Source organism: Mesoplodon mirus (genome assembly GCF_964341445.2).
Source record: "Mesoplodon mirus genome assembly, chromosome: 10".
Taxonomy (NCBI): domain Eukaryota; kingdom Metazoa; phylum Chordata; class Mammalia; order Artiodactyla; family Ziphiidae; genus Mesoplodon; species Mesoplodon mirus.
Genome location: NC_138986.1, coordinates 68020023 through 68040440, shown reverse-complemented (window position 1 = coordinate 68040440; position 20418 = coordinate 68020023). Strand labels below are relative to the sequence as shown.

General features: G+C 39.4%; 1 protein-coding gene across 2 annotated transcripts in view; it reads right to left on the bottom strand.

The window, feature by feature from the left end:
• Positions 1–1659: 1659 nt before the first annotated feature.
• RNGTT (RNA guanylyltransferase and 5'-phosphatase) overlaps positions 1660–20418 on the bottom strand; it is a 237893-nt gene continuing 219134 nt past the window's right edge. For both annotated transcript variants that reach the window (XM_082633617.1, XM_082633618.1), the window contains exons 15-16: positions 5731–5854; positions 1660–4280 (exon numbers count right to left, since the gene is read on the bottom strand). In XM_082633617.1, coding sequence (XP_082489743.1) covers positions 4120–4280; positions 5731–5854 — 285 coding nt within the window. In that variant the 3' untranslated portion in view covers positions 1660–4119. The remainder of the gene's footprint in view (positions 4281–5730; positions 5855–20418) is intronic.

The window sequence follows — 20418 nt, the reverse complement described above, 5'->3', positions numbered from 1 at the left end:
TTCCCGGACCAGGTCACAAACCCGCGTCCCCTGCATCGGCAGGCGGATTCCCAACCACTGCGCCACCAGGGAAGCCCTATTTGTGTATTTTTAAACATTCAGATAATTTCATTGTTCACCTATATATCTTCGATCACAAGAGCACAACATAATCAACCATTGTGAGGTAACTGGACGATAGTTACTATGAAAACGACCTTCAGCTATGGAACCAGGGGCTTCTTCTTCCCTGGGGTTTTCATGCCCCTCTCCCCACTTACGAGCCCCGATCTGGAATTTCACCTATGCAATGATTCCCAACACTGGCCTATGAAAAAGTTTTCACCAGTTTGGGGTTAAATGTAGAAGCAAAGGATGGTGTAGTGAGACTTTCATAAAACAAAATTTGGTCTGCGTAAATGCATGTCTTTTCTTTTAAATTATGCCTTACCTCCTTTTCGGGTATTAAGATTCCCTTTATTTTATGAAACGATGGCAACCCAGTTTTTTGTAAATGACCTTTCATGGCAAAACAGTTGGCTACCCCAGATCTGTGCACTGATTTTTTTGAAATGTGAAATCTTCTTAGAAGCTTGGGAGGTCACCTGACAGCTGAGTCTAGGGAGGGGATGGACACATCTGGAATTGACCGAGGCTTAAGATAACCTGCCAAAGCATCAGAGTTGACAGCAAACTATGTGACAATCAGGAAATGCTGGCCCAGTGTGTGATTTAATCACTTATTTCTTGCTAACTGCATCTTTGGAATTTAGCATCTTTATGAGAATTATTAAACTTCTTTTCACGGCCTCTGTGTCACTCACATTTAAATATTGTTAAATAAGGTCCTAAAAATGTATTTACTTTCCTGCTCCCAACTTAATCTTATTTTGGAGAGAGGTGCTTGAAGCCTATTACTTGTTAGCAACAAAGAAACAGCTTCAATAGTTTGGGACCCTGGCACAGAAGCAGCCCTCCTCACAGAGGCTGTACCAGAGCCTTTCAGGGAGTACTGACTGCACAGCAAATTAGGACCCGGAGTAGAAAGACATGTGTTTGGGTCTCAGCTCACAACTAACTAGCTATGTTACCTTGGGTCAGAGCTTCCTTAGCTACAAATGAGGCTGATGACGGTACCTCCCTGCACAGAGTGGTTCTCTTTAGGGCATCTTGGGGCTTGGTGACTATTCCATAATGGTCATATTGCTATTATTGTGAATACAGGATGTTTACAAAGCACTGGTTTTCACACAAGAATCATGTCAGACCTGAAAAGCTTCTTTTTGATCATCTGATCCAATCTTGGCATTTTATAGACGGGGGAGGGGAGAAACAAGTTCTAGAGAGGACAGGGAAGCGACGAGAGGCGGAGCCTAGGCTTGGTCTTTGGGTTGAGCTCCGGGGTTTTCTCTACCACATTAGTTTTCTCCATCTGGAAGTATTTGATTCTTAACTTCCAAGTTTCTTGGTTTCTCAGGAAGGAAACAGAAGATTTTCCAAGTCTTCATGCTAATCCCTAGAATGCAACAAAACCAGGTGGATTTTGATGGGTATGGTGGACAGCAGCAGGATCTGATGACAGCAATAAAAGGGACACGAGTGCGTTGGTTATATAAAGGGACACAAAGGCATCACCAGGAAAACAAAGTAGATACACTTTCTATTATTTTAAATCAGTAGTTTTATTACAATACTGCACTGACACACAATTAGAGAAGGAATGTCCTGACATTTTCTGAGCATTTCATGGAAAGCAAATGTAACCAGCCAGGCAGTCGAGTCTTCCACATCTTTTCCAAACACAAAGCAAAGTTATATGTCATAACTCAGGAAAGTAAAGTTTTCTTATTCTCATCTACAAAACTTCAGTGTCAGAAAACAGTTATTATGATGTGGGCTGAGAAAGAAAGTGTTTCCTTCATGATGTCACAAATCCTGACTCCCCCCCCCCGCCCGACTTTCCAGATGACTTTTTATGACACTGCAGATGGTAATGTGTTTAGAGGCTAAATGGGATCTACTTATTATACTTTACTACAATTGAAAGGAAAAGATAAATTAAGAAAATTAAGTCCTGGAAAATGCACAAAGGCAAGGAGAAAATACCTGGGTGTATTAAAAATGATATGCTCTTTTCACGTAACTCATTTAAAAGGTTACAATTACCATAAACATTTTAACTCCATTAAAGACGGCTGACAAAAGCTTGCTCTTACATCTGCAAAAGCCTTCTGCGTTTACACGGGTTTGGAAGAAAGCAATGCACCTTGTGAAAAGAGCCGCCAATCCTGGTGGAGCAGGCGTCGGACTATTTGGAGTTGCATAGGCGTTTTTTTTAGATCTGCTTTGTACAAGACACCATGAAACCCTGACCAATTTCCATTTTTCAATAGTTACTGAGGCAGTCAGATGTTTTAATCCCCGTTGTGCTCAAACGCACAAAAGTACTCTAGGAAAGAAACACTAAAATGGCATTTTGAATAAATTCACTATACATTACATAACTTGGGAACAATAAAGGAAGAAGCCCAAGCATGACTCTAGTATTTCATATAGAAAAGCATTGCAGGAAGAAACTTTGTTTAAAAACATTAAAACTTGGGTGAATATAAATACATGTTTAGTTAATCTGTGCTACTTGATATAGAAATCCTATCAGATATTCAATCTACTAGGTGACCTGTTTGGATTTCTTACTGTATTAGCAGGAGAATATACACTGCTGCATATACTCATATATATATGCACATACATATATAAAATTCAGATCATGAAAATTTGTTTAAATACACATACTTAAAACCTGTACCTCTAAAAATAAATACATTAGCCTCTAGTAGGCTAATTTTCAAGAGTTCCTTCACAAACCAATCAGAACACAGTTTCCCAACAATGGCATGTGACCAATTAGCCACTCTTTAAATCCATTATCTATCAGTAAATGTGTTTTTTGTTTTTTGTTTTTTTAAATTCAGATGTACAACTGAAATAGCATTCCCAGAATAGAAGATGAGAGAATTCTGGCTTTGAAAATAAATGTCTTGGCTTCCTTGATGTTTAGTTCCTACAGATGTCTAGTCTTTGCCTCTGCATTTATCAAGCAGTGGGAGAGCATTTTCTAGTGACAGCATTCTCTTCCACTGACATTACCTTCTAATTAAAGGAGTCAGCTGCCATTTCCTTTGCTGTTTGGTGCAAGGGAACAAATACAACACTGTCTGTATCTGATATCACTCCTATCATCACAGTGAGTTTGTGTGTTTTTAATGTAATTTACAATGTGCTACCACTGAGGTACAGCAGAAGTAGCCCTGGCGTTAAAACCAAAAAAAAGAAAGAACAAAAGTCTCCCAGGAGAACAACACACGCAGGACCAGGTGGTGTGTCTCTAAGTTCTATGAAGTAACTCGGGACCACTGCCAGAGTGGATACATTGGATAGCTGATACTGCAGTTCAAACAACAGAAAGAGACGATGAAAAGACTCAATATACCTCCTTTAGAAAGGATGAAATTAACAAAATTGGAGCTTTACTTTTTTACTTTTACATTTCCAAAACAACTTCTTAAAATGATATAAGCCAGACCAAGTTGTTTAATATAGTACAATATTTAACAACTTTGTCATTTGGTTTTGAATACAGGAATTTCAGAAATGTAGGAAATCCATGATAAATAATAGCAAGAATATTTAATGCCATTGTCTAAATGTTTTAAAAGGAAAATCTATCATAGTTGAAATACAACTTCTAAAAAATACAGTGTTCTAGGCGCTCACAGTTCTAGATTGCTAACTTTATAAATTAAAGTAGAAGTTATCCGTATATAAACAAGGCCTCTTTTTCATTGATTTCGATCTCATTTAAACCTTTGGATTCTTCAGATTCCACAAGGTAAGGCTGAGTTTACCAGATATAAATAAAATGTTTCAGTCCATGATGTATTGTAGCACTGAGGAAACAAATGCATCAAATATTTACAGGCTGGCTAAAATACGTTCTTCTTTTTTTTTTAAAAGTCAAATGTGTATCAACATCAAGCCACACTCTTGTTTTGAATTTCTCTGGTCGCAAAGAAAATGGGGCGACAGCGCTTTTCCTCGCTCATCTTTCCTCTCAATCCTGAAGCCTGAGGCAGGTCTTTAAGTCAAACGTCTTTTGGGAGGTGGTGGAGGCATGAGCTCCGTGTCCGGGTCCAGATGATGATGCTTTCGCTTCTGTCCTTGAGAAGCTGCCGCACATCTGTTGATGAACTCAAACAGCATCTCCTTGGTGACAGGGTTTGAGATGCTGTTGCACACGGCTGTGGACAAAGGCAGACGTGAGTCTCGTGTGAGGGTTCATGGAGGCAGCTGACTCGCCCCAGGGAGATGAGGACGGGGAGACGTTTCCATCCCAACACGCTAGAACTTTCCATCTTCCCAACGTGGGTGACTTGCTGTGGCTTCAACTGTGCTCCTCCCTCCCCAACCCCCGAAATGAGTGCATTTCTGGTGGCTGCTCTTTACTATTAATTCTAGACCCAAACTTGAAGTATCTGGGTTTAAGCCTGTCTTCACTATGGTTTTTGATCCGTCTAGTTTGTATAGGATATTGATCTCGCCCAGTGCGTCACACTATGGTCCATATTCAAGCACAGTTTCTGAAGGAAGTGCGCACTCTAGTCCCCCAGCTTTTCTCTCTCTCAGAGAGAAGCGCACACGGATGCATGTAACACGGCACCAGCCACCGTGCCCGCTGAACGGGGAGGGCTGCAGTGTAACTGGCAGAGCGTATTATTCTCTATTTTAGTAACTTGCTGGAAGTAAGGTATTACAACAAAATGACTATTGAAGAAAGCACCTTTCCCTATGTGATCAAAATTGTATTTACCCACTTGGTTTTAGGAAAACAACACGGGCTTAATTACTCCTCTTTTCCAAATTAACACATCCTGTCTGAACACAGACGTTAGTTCCAACAAGAACCTTCGAATGTACAACAGTAATTTTTAAGCCACAAAACTCAAAGTGGCAATTTCTATATTATCTCATAAGCTTATCATCCGATCATCATGGTCACTGACTGAGCACACTCAAAGTGCATAATCCTATTAACCTTTATTCTTGGTTTCTATCTGTCTTTTTCTTTCAGTTCCACTAATAACGCAACCCAGAATTGCTGCCCGTAGTAGTTTACCTCAGAGACCTAATTAATATGTGCTGTTTCCCATGAAAGACCCTCACTACTCTGAATTCCCAAAGCATTCACATTGTACCCAGAGCACACCCTGAAGGATAGCATAGCAGGTTTTACGTTTCTTTTTTTTTCATTTTATGTTTTTTAAGGTTTTCATTGACTCTCCATTGTTTGTAAAACTATCTTAGGAGCTGGAGATTACATTTCCCCTGCTCATGCCATCTTTTCCCATCTGGCAGACGATGGCTTCAGCGTTTTGAATGGATCTGCAATTACCACGGCTCTTGTTGTGGCTGTCGTTCAACAAACTCATCCCGTCCGCGGCCCGATTTCCTGCCCTTTAACCCCTCTCCTGGGCGCCCGCAGCAGCCCACAGGTGCGGGAGGACTGGAGCCACGCGGGGCGCAGACCTGCCACGAGCCCTCCGCGGTCCGCACGGGCTTCTGCCCCCAAAGCTGAACCACAAGAGGCAGCACAGTTTGGTTCTAACACTTTAGCTTTTGTGTGTTGTTGTGGGTTTTTTTTGGGGGGTGGGGTGGTTCATGTAACCTCCACTGGGAGGGTGTCACACTCACCCATGGCAGTGTTGTAGGCATTAGGGAAACTTTTGTCTGTTCTCTGTCTCATAAAGACCCAGCTGTTGTTCTCGAATTTGCATTCTATAATTTTGTTGTCATACTGTTTTAGCTCTTTGGTCACCTGTTTTAAAAGAGAATTGAGGAAAATATTTAAATCATCTGACAGGCTTCTTGCCTGCACTACGTGACAGACGCATTAGGGAAATGCCAAAAACACTTCGGTGCCTCTTCACGTAGAGCTCTTTGTCATCCAAAGCATCTAATCAAGCCCAAGGATGTGGTGCGTACTCCTTTGTACACTTGCTCATCAATCTGACACCTTACAAATAGTCGTGAAAACGGTTGTCAATATATAGCAATTAAAAGAAGCTAAGGAGAAACCAGCCACTTCTGGGCCAAATGTAAATACGTTACCATAGGGACCAATGCCTTCGATATTGTCTGTGTCCCTCTGGCTTTCAGAAACTGAGTATCTGTGAAGGTTTCAACAACTTTTAGAAAGACCACACCATCTTAAATTCCTATGTCAGGACTTAAGAAATCCCTTTTACTGGTTAAGATAAAGAGTAAACATTAGGATCTGATTCAGGCAATGTGCATCCTAACTATTTTGCTTTTCAAGCAGTGATAATTAACTAAAAATCTAATCTTTAGGCTATTTACCCTTTTCATCTCCAAACCAGTATGAATTTAGAGATGAAGCTACCTTTGATATTAGCTGGTAGGTTTTCTGGCTACTTCACCTCAGATGATTGAATATGGATTACAACTTAGTCTATCAACGCTAACAAGGATCCATGGCAACTACAGAACCTTTGAAAAGATGTTTCATCGGGCTGTGAGGATGGTTTTCATAAAGAGGAACCTAAGCTTATCTGCGCAGTTTCTAATCAAACGCCAGTCATGGTAATATCTTAATGCTGTCCTCGGCTTTCACAGCTCACAACTTTTCCTCACAATACGGAAGACTGCAATCACTTAACTTCATTAGGATTATTTGAAATGCTCTCCTGTTTCTACCCACGTATTCACTACCACCTAGGAATACGAAGGGAAGCAACTTCTTTAAAGATGCTTTCAATTCACAGATCAGGCAGTGCGCATCTCCATAAAAACTTTCAAACTGTAGTCCTTTTCCCTTAATGAGTATTACACTTAATTGGACTATTCGCATGTTCAACAAATCTGACAGGACCAATACATTCAGTGTATTGGAACTAGACCTGCCCAAGGAAGTGATGCTCTACTTACTTAGCAAACTTGCTAAATTCATTCTCAAATAGTCATTATTCTAGTCTCAACTCCCCTCCCTCCCTTCCTAGGGATCCACCTCCTTTTATTTCTGATACATTATCTATATCCAAGTGTTAGGCAACTTATTCAGGTAAGGTAACCACTTATGTTATACCATAAGTAGGGTCTAACAGATAAGTTTCTAAACCTTTCAGAGTCTCCATTTTCTAATTTCTAAAATGGGCAAAGGAGTTTCTAATTCACTGGGACATTGGAGCAATAATAAATGAATGTGCCTGGCACATAGTAGCCAACCACTAAAATTCTTAATTGAATATAAAATTAGGAAATGAAACATTGCTCTTTTTTTAAGTGTACAAATAAATTCACTAAAGATACCAAGATGAGGGGCTTCCCTGGTGGCGCAGTGGTTGCGAGTCCGCCTGCCGATGCAGGGGACGCGGGTTCGTGCCCCGGTCTGGGAAGATCCCACATGCCGCAGAGCGGCTGGGCCCGTGAGCCATGGCCGCTGAGCCTGCGCATCCGGAGCCTGTGCTCCGCAACGGGAGAGGCCACAGCAGTGAGAAGCCCGCATACCGCAAAAAAAAAAAAAAAAAAAAAAAAGATACCAAGATGACATGGAAAGGTACACTTTGAAAATACCTGTCAAGAAAATTGTATCACACACATCTACAAGAATGGCTTGCTATCAATAATGTGCAGTCTGCACTTCTACTGACTACCAATCATAGTACATCTTTATCACATATTTACCATTCTTGTGTTTCTAGTCTCAGAATTGCTATAAATTATGTGTTGCTCAATCTGACTACAGCGATTAGGCAGTATTATTAAGTATCTATGTATCTACCTGGCGACGCATTAACAATCTGGGAAATAGGGCTTTCCAGAAAATGCATGCACCTGCCACTATGCCAACCTAAACGTCTTTCCATGTTCAAGGACAGTACATTGTTCTTCACTGATCACACCAGTTATATTCCCAAGATAGACACGGTGCAAGGTACTCAATTTGGGTAGGTAATAAAATATGTTTAACTTTTAATAAAGGTATTTAGGTAATGAAATATAGTTAAGATATAAAGCAATATCTTCCATATGTATACAAACTAAAGACAGTTTTCACTAATGGTCAGATGAAGAGAATGATTAGCATACAGGGAAGGAGTTTAATTTTAGTATCCAAATTCTAATTTGTTACTATGACAATAATCATCCTCAGCCATCACATATTATTATTCACTAAAATAGGATCTAGTTAGGCCTTTTATACTCAGCTCTGTTATCCTATTGTGAGTTAATGAGAGCTTGAAAGTAATAAGAATAAAATATTTATAAATCAAGATTTCACATCTGTACCCATAATTACATTGGATTAATGAGATTTTACTGTTTTGGGGGGAAAAAAGGGAGAAAAGAAAATACAGTGTATTTTATATTGAAGAAAACATTTTTTTCATGTATCCATCTTTCTGAGTACCACACTTCTGATACCATTTGAGTCTACCAACAATCCGACGTTAAGAGACGGTCAGATGAAACCGGATCTAGTACCTCTGAAGATTTGAGATGAGCAGGTCAGTGGTAATACTTGGAACAAAGGGCCCAAGACAGAGGCAGGCAGAACCACAGGTGCTCCTCCCTGCACTTTTTTTTTTTATTAGTTTCTTCTTTATAACAAAGTGAATCAGTCATACATATACATCTGTTCCCACATCCCTTCCCTCCTGCGTCTCCCTCCCCCTCACTCTCCCCATCCCACCCCTCCAGGCGGTCACAAAGCACCGAGCTGATCTTTTTTAATGGAATACTTTTTGGAACCTAAATGCTGGACACACTACCAAGTCACAAAAGGCGAACCATCAGTGCTGGCTGAACCACGCCGCTCAGAGCAGGCAGAGATGCGCTTCCGTCTCTAATGGTGGAGGACAAGCCCCTAGAATTTATTGTCCCTGCTCTGTGAGAGTTGTTTTGTTATCAAGAGCTCATCTTTCTTCTCTAGAGAGACTGTACAAAGGGGAGGGGGATTTCTCTGAACTAATGTGCTCTAGAGACACTTTAAAATAATGAATATCCTTGGATTGAGAAAGACACCAGTAGGCTGGGAGTTTTTTAACGTTTAATTTTGAAACAATTTTAGATCTACAGAAAAGTTGTAAAGATAGTACAGAGAGTTCCAGGATTCCCATCACCCAACTTCCTCTAATGTTCGTATTTCACATATCATGTTACATTTATCAATGCGGAGCGAGAAGTTAACATTGGTACAATACAATCAGCTAAACTACAGACTTGATTCAGACTTCATCAGTTTTTCCACTAATGTCTTTATCTGCTCCAGGATCCAATCTAGGAAACTGCATTCCTTAGTTGTCATGTCTGCTTAGTCTCTTCCAAGCTGTGACAGTTACTCAGACCTTCCCTGACACCCTTGAAGAGTGCTAGTGAGATATTTTGTAGAATGTTCCTCAATTTGGGATTTCCTGATGTCTTCTCATGATTAGACTGAGGTTATGGATTTTGGAAAAGAACGCCAGAGAGGTAAAGCGCCCTTCTCATTGCGTAATGTCTAGGGGGTAGATGAGATCAACGTGATTTCTTCCTGGTGGTGTAAACAAAGCCTGATCACTTGGTGAAGATGGTATCTGCCAGGTTTCTCTACTGTGAAGCTATAATACTCTTAGTTCCAGGCACTATGTCTAGCCCTGCTCAAAGATAAGGGAATTAAGCCACTTGCTGGAGGAAGGGTATCAAAGAATTTGTGGACATTTACTAAAAGCACCACAGAGATCAATACACTTCCTGGGAGAGAGATTTTGAGGCTAGACAAACATCCCTTTCCTTCTTAAAGTTTTGCTCATTAATTTTAGCATTCATCCATGCATCTTGCCTGCAGCAATTATTACTGTGGCGTTCTGATGGAATTTTCTATTTTCTCCATTCCTTCTACATTTATTATCTGGATTTCTTCTGTAAGGAAGATTTGCCTTTCTCCCTCATTTATTTATTTGCTTACTTGTATCAGTAAGAACTCATGGATATTTATTTTATTCTTTGGCTTATGATAAAGTACTATTGTCATTTATTTTCTTGCTCAAATTGTTCTAGTTTCAGCCACTGGGAACTCTCTCAGGTTGGCTCCTGTGTCCTTTTAACTTGCTTCCACTTTTACTTACTTATGCATTTTTAAGCATTTAGTCCCTGGCAATACAAGCTACTACTCTAGGCTCATCTTGTATTTTCTCTGCCTCAGCTCTAGAGTCAGCAATGGGGTCCTCTACCAGGATTTTACAACAAAAAAATTACTCTTCGACAGTCCAGACTATGCTAAAAAAGTACTAACACACACCACTTGTTTTGGTCAGAATTTTCAATTATTGAGAAAAAAGAGAGGGAGGGGGAAAGAGGAGTGAGTGTGAGACAGAAAAAGAGTAACAATGAGACTCTAAATATGAATATATGTGTGTGTGTGTGTGTGTATATATATGTGTATATATATATATATATATATATATATATATATGTATATATACATATACATATATATATATATACACTTAGAAGTTTCCACCCCATCTTTTGTGAACTGCTTTCTGGAACTAAACTACCTTGACCATTTTTTCTTTTCTGAATTTAAAATTCTACTCAAGCTCTAACTCTGTAGTGTGACAGAAGGTGAATTTTTAAAACGTATTTCAAGTAGATGAACTCAAACAAAAATCTTGTTTCCACGTATGCAACTTCAAAGTCTAGTACTTATGAAGGAAGGCAGAGAAAATAAAACAACAAATAAACCAGAAATGAAATGGAATTACAAAAGTTTTCCTTGTGGTGTCAGGACAATACAAATAGCTTAAACCTGAATTATCAGACAGTCTTTTAGAACTACTATCTTATAGTAGGGCCTTAATATATTACTTTTAGCAAGTACATCCATCTACTGGAGAAAATAAAACCCTTGACAAGTTACCCTTTTTAAAAATATGCTAGACTTAACCACTTCAAAAAAACGTTCCTTCACTAAAATCCATTTGTGTTTTTTGTACCTTTATAATGAAGAACTACTGTGTAAATAACACACTTCACATTTGCTAGGTTAGAAACGCAGTAGCAGGAAGCCTCTCTCTCATGAATGGTGGGGTCTTCAAGCCCTCCAGTCCTGAGTTCAACTAATGAAAGTTGCCAATAAAAGGAAAGCAGCTTGGGCTTCCCTGGTGGTGCAGTGGTTGAGAGTCCGCCTGCTGATGCAAGGGACGTGGGTTCGTGCCCCAGTCTGGGAAGATCCCACATGCCGTGGAGCGGCTGGGCCCATGAGCCATGGCCGCTGAGCCTGCGCGTCCGGAGCCTGTGCTCCGCAACAAGAGAGGCCACAACAGTGAGAGGCCCACGTACTGCAAAAAAAAAAGAAAAAGAAAAAGAAAAAGAAAGCAGCTAGAACTCGGTCTTATTTATCCCAAAGGTCCTTACAGACGAGTCACAATTCCAGGGTATGAAATCCCCACTAAACTACAGATTATTACTCTTTTATAAAATCAGAGTTAGTTATAGTTATTATTCAAAATAGAATAAATCTTCATATAAAATAACTGGGCAGATAAAGCAACAGCATGTTAGTACTGGTTATTGGTAGATGGTGGAGTTAGGAACGACTTAATTTCTTCTCTGTGTTTTGCTGTATTGTCCAAACTTTCTACATAATACATGCTTAACTTTCATAATTTTTAATAGTAAAAAAATCCCTAAAATAAACTATGTTTCATAAAAGATGATAAACATGAGATTGGTTTTTAATGTAGAGATACAAAAACAATAGGAAGAGATAAACCTTTAAACAGAAAACAAAAAGTCTTGGAATAAGGTCCTAAGTCCACAGTTCCCAAATACAGGGAGGCACTGTGGGGTATTTTAAATTTCCCGGGAAACACAGTGGCACGTGTTGGACACCATGCAAACTATTAGTTGGCAGGAGTTCACATTTTCAACATGAGATTCCTTTGGGTAACATATCTTTGCAAAGCTGAGTATTCAGTGGTTATTGTCATTGATAAAAAACCAAGTATCACCAAAATCAATGTGGAAAGTAAATGAGGTTGGTGGTGTATAATCTGATTCCAAGGTTTAAGAAGTCACGCAGTCCTTAAATGGAGTTACATTTTCAAGTTTCTTTTACAATTTATATCCAACTTTAACCTCTATATCATGTCAAGTATGAAACAGGAGTGACAGCAGGACATTGTCATGCATGCAAATTCTTAAAATTTTAGGATTTCATACTCCTTTCCTAGGAGGTTTCCAAAGTTTTACTTCATCAATATGAGGGCAACAATGAAAACAAAGAGGAAGATGTGGAATCAAGGGAGTTCATCCAGCTCAGGAGAGAAACAAAGGCAATTCCCATCCTCAGGCTGTTTTAGGATGACCACCGTGCCAGTGTGCATAGCAGACTGCTACAAGCTTTATGGGGGCCAGAGGGTAGTGGCTCAAGTAGGAGGAGTTCCACGGCCCCGCCTGCCTTAAATATTGGAACTGAGAAGATGTGTGATGTGACGATATAAAGTGGAGTTTTAAAATATTCTGTGAGTATAGTATTTAATATAATGACAAGAAAAGAAAAAAGAAAGAAGAAATTACGCAGTCCTTAACACATGCTAAGCTGTTAGGACATAAACATTTATTAAGTAGTTTGGATCAATCCACTTAATAAATGGAATTGTTAGGTATTTCTTTTGGATTAGAAATGTCTATGAGGCAACATGAACCAAGAAAGTTTGATAATCTCTGCCCTACAGCGTTTTCATTCATCCTTCCCCAGATCCTAGTCTCTAAACCCGTATGTAGGCTTATATCTAGCACTTAGTGGAAACCAACCAGAGCAGTGAAAAACTTTGCTTGAGGTACAGAAAATAGATGATGGGTACAGAGGAGAATTTCTATCAAGTTAAGTTCATTCGTTGACTTAGATCACTAACATATATGTTCCTCATTCGTCTTCTCTATCTCAATAAAAGATTGACTCCGTTCACCCCGTTCCTCGTGACAGAAGCTTTACTGTCCTCTGCTCCCTTCCCCTTTTATCTTCCCTCCTATTCACTGCATTACCAACTCTGTCTCCAAAATACACTGAGTATTTGTCTCCTCTCTTACTACCATCATCACAGCCCAAGCCCTCACTGTCTGTCAGATTCCTGCAACAGCTTCCACACTGGTTTCTTCTTCTACATTTTCCCCATCCAATCAATTTTTTTTTTTGTGGTACGCGGGCCTCTCACTGTTGTGGCCTCTCCCGCTGCGGAGCACAGGCTCCAGACGCACAGGCTCAGCGGCCATGGCTCACGGGCCCAGCCGCTCCGCAGCATGTGGAATCTTCCCGGACTGGGGCATGAACCCGTGTCCCCTGCATCGGCAGGCGGACTCGCAACCACTGCGCCACCAGGGAAGCCCCAATCAATTCTTTACAGTGCAGCCAGATTGGTCTTTGAGAAATGTAAATCCAATCAAATCATTCTTTTGCTTAAGAGAAAAACAAATAAAAGACACGCTGGTTGGAAAGGGAGAAAAAAGACTATCTCTATTCACATAAGACATGATCACTTACATGGATGGAATCTATGAAGATGCTCCTAGAACTAGGAAGTTTAAAAATGTTGCAAGGTTAATATACTAAAACCAATTGTATTTCTATATATTAGCAAAGAATAGTTGGAAATTTAAAATTTAAGGAGTATCATTTATAGTAACATTCAAAAACATGAAATAGGTATTTAAAAAAAAAAACCATGCAGAATCTGTATGCTGACAACTACAAAACACCAATGAAAGAAAGATATCAAAGAGGACCTAAATGAATGGAAAGATATACCATGCTCACAAACTGGAAGATTCAATATTGCTAAGATGTTAACTATACAGATTCAACATAATCATAAGCAAAATCCCAAAAGGATTTTTATAGATATAGACAACCTAATTCTAATATTCATAGGGAACACCCAAGACACTAGAACAGCCAAAACAAAAAGAACAAAGTTGGAGAACTGACACTAACTAATTTCAAGGCTTAGTATATAAAGCTACAGAAATCAAGACAGTATGGTATGGGGTGAGTAGAGAGACACATACATCAGTGGAACAGAACAGACAGCCCAGAAAGAGATCCACAATTATAAGGTCAATTGACATTTGACAAAGGAACAAAGGCAATACAATGGAGAAAGAAGAGTCTTCTCACCAGAAGGTGCTGGAACAATTGGATATTCACATGCAAAATGATGGACCTCAACCCATATCTTTCACCTTACACACAGTTAACTCAAAACAGAAAATACACTTAAACATAAAACCTAAAGATATAAAATTCTGCTCTGCATCTAAAGATGCTGTTAAGAGAATGAAAAGACAAGACAGAGATTAGGATAAAATATTTGTAAATAACATTTCTGACAAAAGACTTGTATCCAGACTACATAAAGAACTCTTAAAACTCAATAATAAGAAAACAAACAACACAATTTAAAAATGGACAATCTGAACAGATACTTCACCAAAGAAGATATATGAATGGCAAATAAGCACATGAAAATATGCTCAACACATCATTAGTCATTAGGAAAATGCAAATTGAAATCACAGTAAGACACTACTATGCACCTGTAGCGTGTCTAAAATAAGTATCAAATGCTGACAACAATGCCAAGCAACTGAACTCTTACACATTGCTGATGGGAATGCAAAATACTATAACCACTTTGAAAGACAGTTTAGCAGTTTCTTTATAAGTTAAACATACACTTACCAAAAGAGCCAGTGATCCCACTCCTAAGTATTTACCCAAGAGAAATGAAAACATACGTTTGCATAAAAACCTGAATACAAATGTTTGCAGTAGTTCTGCTCATAATCACCCCAAATCGGAAATAACTCAAATGCCCTTCAACTGGTAAAGAGATAAAACAAATGTTGGTACAGCCTTACAATTGAATACTACCCAGCAATAAGAACTATTGATAAACTATTGATAAATGGAATACCATAGGTGAATTTCAAATACAGTATGCTAAGTTAAAGAAGCTAGATTTTAAAAGCTACATAGACTATGTGATTCCATGTACATGATACCCTAGGAAAAGGCAAAATTATAGGAACAGACAACAGAACAGTGGTTACAGAGTTTGGGAGTGGGAGAAATGATTGCTTATACTGGGGTGTCATGTGGGATTTTGGGGGGAAGTGATGGAACTGTACTATAGCTTGATTCTAGTGGTGGCTATACACCTGTATGCATTTGTCTAAACTCATAGAACTGTACATCAAAAGGAGTGAATTTATTGTATGTAAATTTTGAAAGATGAATTAAAACAAAAAAGAAACAAGAAAAATGTCAATTAAAAAAAAAGTAAATCAAATCATGTCATCCCCTGATCAGTGGCTTCTCATGACACAGCACTAAATGACATAGCCCCTGCTTATTTTTCTAGCTCGTATAAGTTGTACAACTTTTCCTTTACCTTGTTTATCATTATTTGTAAATATAATTTTTTGTTGATTATCTGTTTAAAATCTGTCAGCCAGAATGGTTAATAATTATTGAATACTTACTAGATGCTGAGTACTGTTCTAAGTACTTTATGTGGATTCATTTATTTAATCCTCGCAACAGCTCTAGGAAGTATCCCTGTTTTTACAGATAGAGAAGCCGAGGCACTGAGGAGTTAAGGAATTTGATTAAGAGTCTCACAGCCAGTAAGAGGCAGAGAAACATACTGTATCCCTATTAGGTTTTATAATCTGATTTAATCTGTATATGAATCCAGTGAGATTTCCAGATGTGGACACTCAAGCCCAGAGAATTTAAGTAACATGCTTAAGGATACAGAGCTAATTTGTTTTGGTATCAAAATTCAAATTCTAGGTCTTTGTGAGTCAAAAACCTGTGCCCTCCTTTTCCCTAAGAATTTAGGCTCTAGATTGAAAAAGTATTACAGGAGGCAAAGGTAAACTACACTTGTGGAAGCTTTTACTTCTTGTGTAATAAACTGTAATTTAAGTAAGTATTTCCAAGGATTATATTCCACTTGGGAGAGCCTGTGGGTGGGAGGCGAAGTGATGTGTGACAGACGAAGGGCGGGAGAACATAACATGCTGGTTTGAACCAAGCACGATGTCTTATCAAGTTTCTTTTCCTTCACTTTTCAAACGCCCGCCATATTGACCTGCACCATCTCTGCTGTTTGCTATTCTGGTTGCGTGCGCATGAACCACACATCATAGCAAATTGCAGAATTTCTCAGTCATTAAGGATTTACAATAGGTTAATTTTAAAATGGGCTGCACTTCACAGCTGCAAAGCTTTTGTCTGATTTCTCGACCAAATGAGAAGCCATTATTGGATTGAAGACCTTTCCATGGGCATGACGAGCAAAAGAAAAAGGTTGTGTGGGCAGAACAGGCAGCTCTGCCAGGTAAGGTGAGGTAATGGTAACAGCTCACTAAACAGACTGCCAAACTCTATGGCACAATGTATCTCTCTGTTTAGTACCAAGCATGATGAGAATTTATAAGTAGATCACGGGTTCAGTGCACGCGTGGGATAATAAAAACGATACACAACCAAGGAAAGCTTTACAATCCATAGGCATACCTAGTTTTACTGCACTTCGATTTCACTTCACAGATATTGTGGGGTTTTTTGGTTTTTTTTTTACAAATTGAAGGTTTTTAGCAACCCTGCTCTGTCAGATGATGGTTAGCATTTTTTAGCAACAGAGTATTTTTAAATGAAGGTATGTACATTTTTTTAGACATAATGCTGTTATTGCACACTTAACAGACTACAGTTTGGTGTGAACATTACTTTTATATACACTGAGAAACCAAAAAATTCAGGTGACTTGCTTTATTGCGAAACTTGCTTTATTTCAGTGGTCTGGAACCAAATCCGAAATATCTACAAGGTCTGCCTGTACCATTAATGTGGGGAGGAGGCTAAAATGCAATATGCATGCCTAACACTTTTTTCTTTCTAAATAGTTATAAGTACCATGACAGACTTGACTGATGTTGCTTGTTTTTTAAGATGTCTGTCTCACAGCCAATGCAAGTAATTCATAAAGTATATCTGTCAGATTGAGTTTGATAAATGGTCTATCTATTGGCAGTAACAAACACCTAACTTAAAATCGTGTTACTGGTCATTAAATATCCATGCTTAACAAAGTTCACAATACAATGGATCTAATGTTTGAGCTAGGCAGGTCACTAAAATGTCAATGCATAGTTCAAATTTACTTCAACGAGTCCTTCATTTACTCTCCAAGGACTTGCTAACAATTGGGGTCCAATAATGTTCATTTGTTTATTCCTTTAGCAATACATGCTGGTTACATATAACTTTATCTCTTTCCACTCACCCATTTAAAACCTGTCTATTCTTATAGAGACCTCAAGAGAACTGTCCTCCAGCTAGATCAATGTGGCTTGTGGCAATAAACCAAAATGCTACCATAATAAGTAAAGATTTCCTTCCTGTTCTGCCTACTATTTAGAGGGGGAAAAAAAAGGTTGACACTCTTCCCTTTTGATCATCTTCCAGAGTAAACTTGTTCTTTAAAATGACTTGATTTGCCCTAGCAGCATTAATGGGCACAGACCCACAACACCTTTGAATCATTAGCTTAGGGACACAGAACTCCTTAGTTTAGTGATAATGCTCTGTGGTGACTGGGGCCCATCTGAGCAAACAAAGCTTTCCAGGATTCCTTTCCCACAACTCAGCACCTCGGGTCAGTGCAGACTCTCACTGAGATACTCGGACGACAGTAGCTGTAGCTTTGCCATGCACACTGCCTTCTATTTTTATATATGCTCTCTCAACAACTATATTTCTTCTTCTTTGAGAAAGAAATTCTGGAGCTGTTGACAAAAGCATTACACAAACACAGAGTGACAGTACACTGCTCAGAACCCTAGAGTTCTGTTTTGTATCTTTATGTAACTTCTGAATGACATTCACAATGGAATCTGCCTCCTTAGCTCCAGGTATTGGGGATATCAAAAACCACTCAGAAAAGGTTGAAAGTTTAAAAATGGTTACAATAAAGTATCTGTATCAGCTGTCACAGTCCCTAAATACCTCCTCAAAAAAAAAGATCTTTTTTTCCCAAAACACACTACAAATACCTTTCATAAAATCCAATATTCTGGAGTTGATAGGAAACTTGGAGGTCATCAAATCAAACACTTTTATTCTGAAATATCTAAGTACTAAAGTGCATCCTGCATTATCTCTATGAATTAGTGTATCTTTATGGGTGTGAACATTCATGCATTGAGGAGGTTATAAAACCAGCTGAAATAGCAAATTCATTACTTCAGTAACTTGTACTCAAAACTAACTTAATGTTTTTAACTAAGATATTTATTTTTTTGAATTAATTTTTTTTTTTTTTTCAGTACTTGGGCCTCTCACTGTCGTGGCCTCTCCCATTGCGGAGCACAGGCTCCGGACACGCAGGCTCAGTGGCCATGGCTCACGGGCCCAGCCGCTCCGCGGCATGTGGGATCTTCCCGGACCGGGGCACGAACCTGTGTCCCCTGCATCGGCAGGCGGACTCTCAACCACTGCGCCACCAGGGAAGCCCTTGAATTAATTTTTATTGGAGTATAGTTGCTTTCCAATGTTGTGTTCGTTTCTTCTGTACAGCAACTAAGAGATTTATTTTCCTTCAGAGATATTTACTTTTAAAATTATTGACTGAGATTTTTTTCCTTCTTGGGGAAGGGAAAGGGAGGGAATGAACAGGTTTTGAATACCTGCTTTGTAGCCAGCACTGTGCGGGGCACTTATACACATTATTATCCTTCATGCTGGAGGAAAAGGAAAATTTTATTGTTGTTCACTCCTAATCAAGAAATTACTAAATAACTAAATGCTAATGGAGTATCCTTTGCAGTCACCATAAACTACAGGCGATGTGCGGATTCCTTTAGGTCATGTTAAGTTTAATGTAATATAATCTTCTAAAACAGAAACGGTAAGAAACACGGGCTGCATATGAGAAAAACAAACAAAAATGAGCAAACAGACAAAAACCTCACCAGCCTCCAGTGCCATGGGTTGGCTTTACTAGTGTGGAGGAAAGAAGTTAGGAGGAAATCTCTATAGTGGGGAGGGAAAAGATGCGGGAGAAGGAGACAAAGGAAGTTCTCAGTGTCCTAAGTCACGTCTGTGAAATTAAAGTGCTTTCAGCTGAGTAATACACAACAGAGGACGATTTCAGTGATTATTAGAGCTATTTAAATTTTTAGTAGGCTCCAGTGATTTAAAACGGTCTTTTCTGTCCGGGCAACCGGTTTATCTGCTTTTACTTTCAAACTTGGGGGTGGGGGGCAATCTTTGCAAAGATTTATTCATGTATGTAAAATGCACAAAAATACTATTATGTAAAGATGTCTACATTTAAAAGTATGTGATTGCCCAATTTTTGAGAGATGAGAACTCACATTTAGAACCAGATTAAATCTCTCACTTAGCTCCCTCCCTCCCCCATGCCCACACTCTGTCAGGTTTTCATTCTAGTCCAGTCCTGGTGAGGATATATGGCAATGCGTCCTAGCGGGAATAAAGAGCAAAAAGTACATGGGCAATCCTCCCCTTACCCCCCCCCCCACGCACATACCTTACCACTCAACCGCTCTTATCAAGCCTCCAGAGAGTATATTCTGAATAAGGTAGCTGTGGTCACCTATGAGGAAGGAAATTATTCTCTGGACTGTAGCGCTAAACTACGTGGAATTAAGTCTGAAGATTAAAATAAGGTGGGTGGCTTTTCACCTTTCCTCTAAAAAGTAACTAGCACAATCCTGATGCTTAATAAAAATAACATATCAGGTAAGTGGCATGCTTGGCAGGAACGCTTTCAAACTGCATGTTACAGGATATTCTCACACTAGTGCGCCTCCCTCGAATTCTGACTAAGGTCAGCCCCGCAACCACAGAAAGCACTGAGTGAATCTCCGACGGTGCGTCTCCCACCAGTGCCAACCTGTGCCTACTTTTAGGCCAGGACACCTGCCACCCTGAGCTCCCGTGGCTTCCACGGTGGTGGATGTTGTGCCTCTGGCTCGCTGCTTGAGGGTCTGCTCTGACCAAATGACAATACAGGAAGGATGTTTGTTTGGGGGGTTTATTCAGAATTGGAGTGTTGGCCAGTCAGAATGGCCATCATCAAGAAATCTAGAAACAATAAATGCCGGAGAGGGTGTGGAGAAAAGGGAACACTCTTGCACTGCTGGTGGGAATGTGAATTGGTACAGCCACTATGGAGAACAGTATGGAGGTTCCTTAAAAAACTAAAAATAGAACTACCATATGACCCAGCAATCCCACTACTAGGCATATACCCTGACAAAACCATAATTCAAAAAGAGACATGT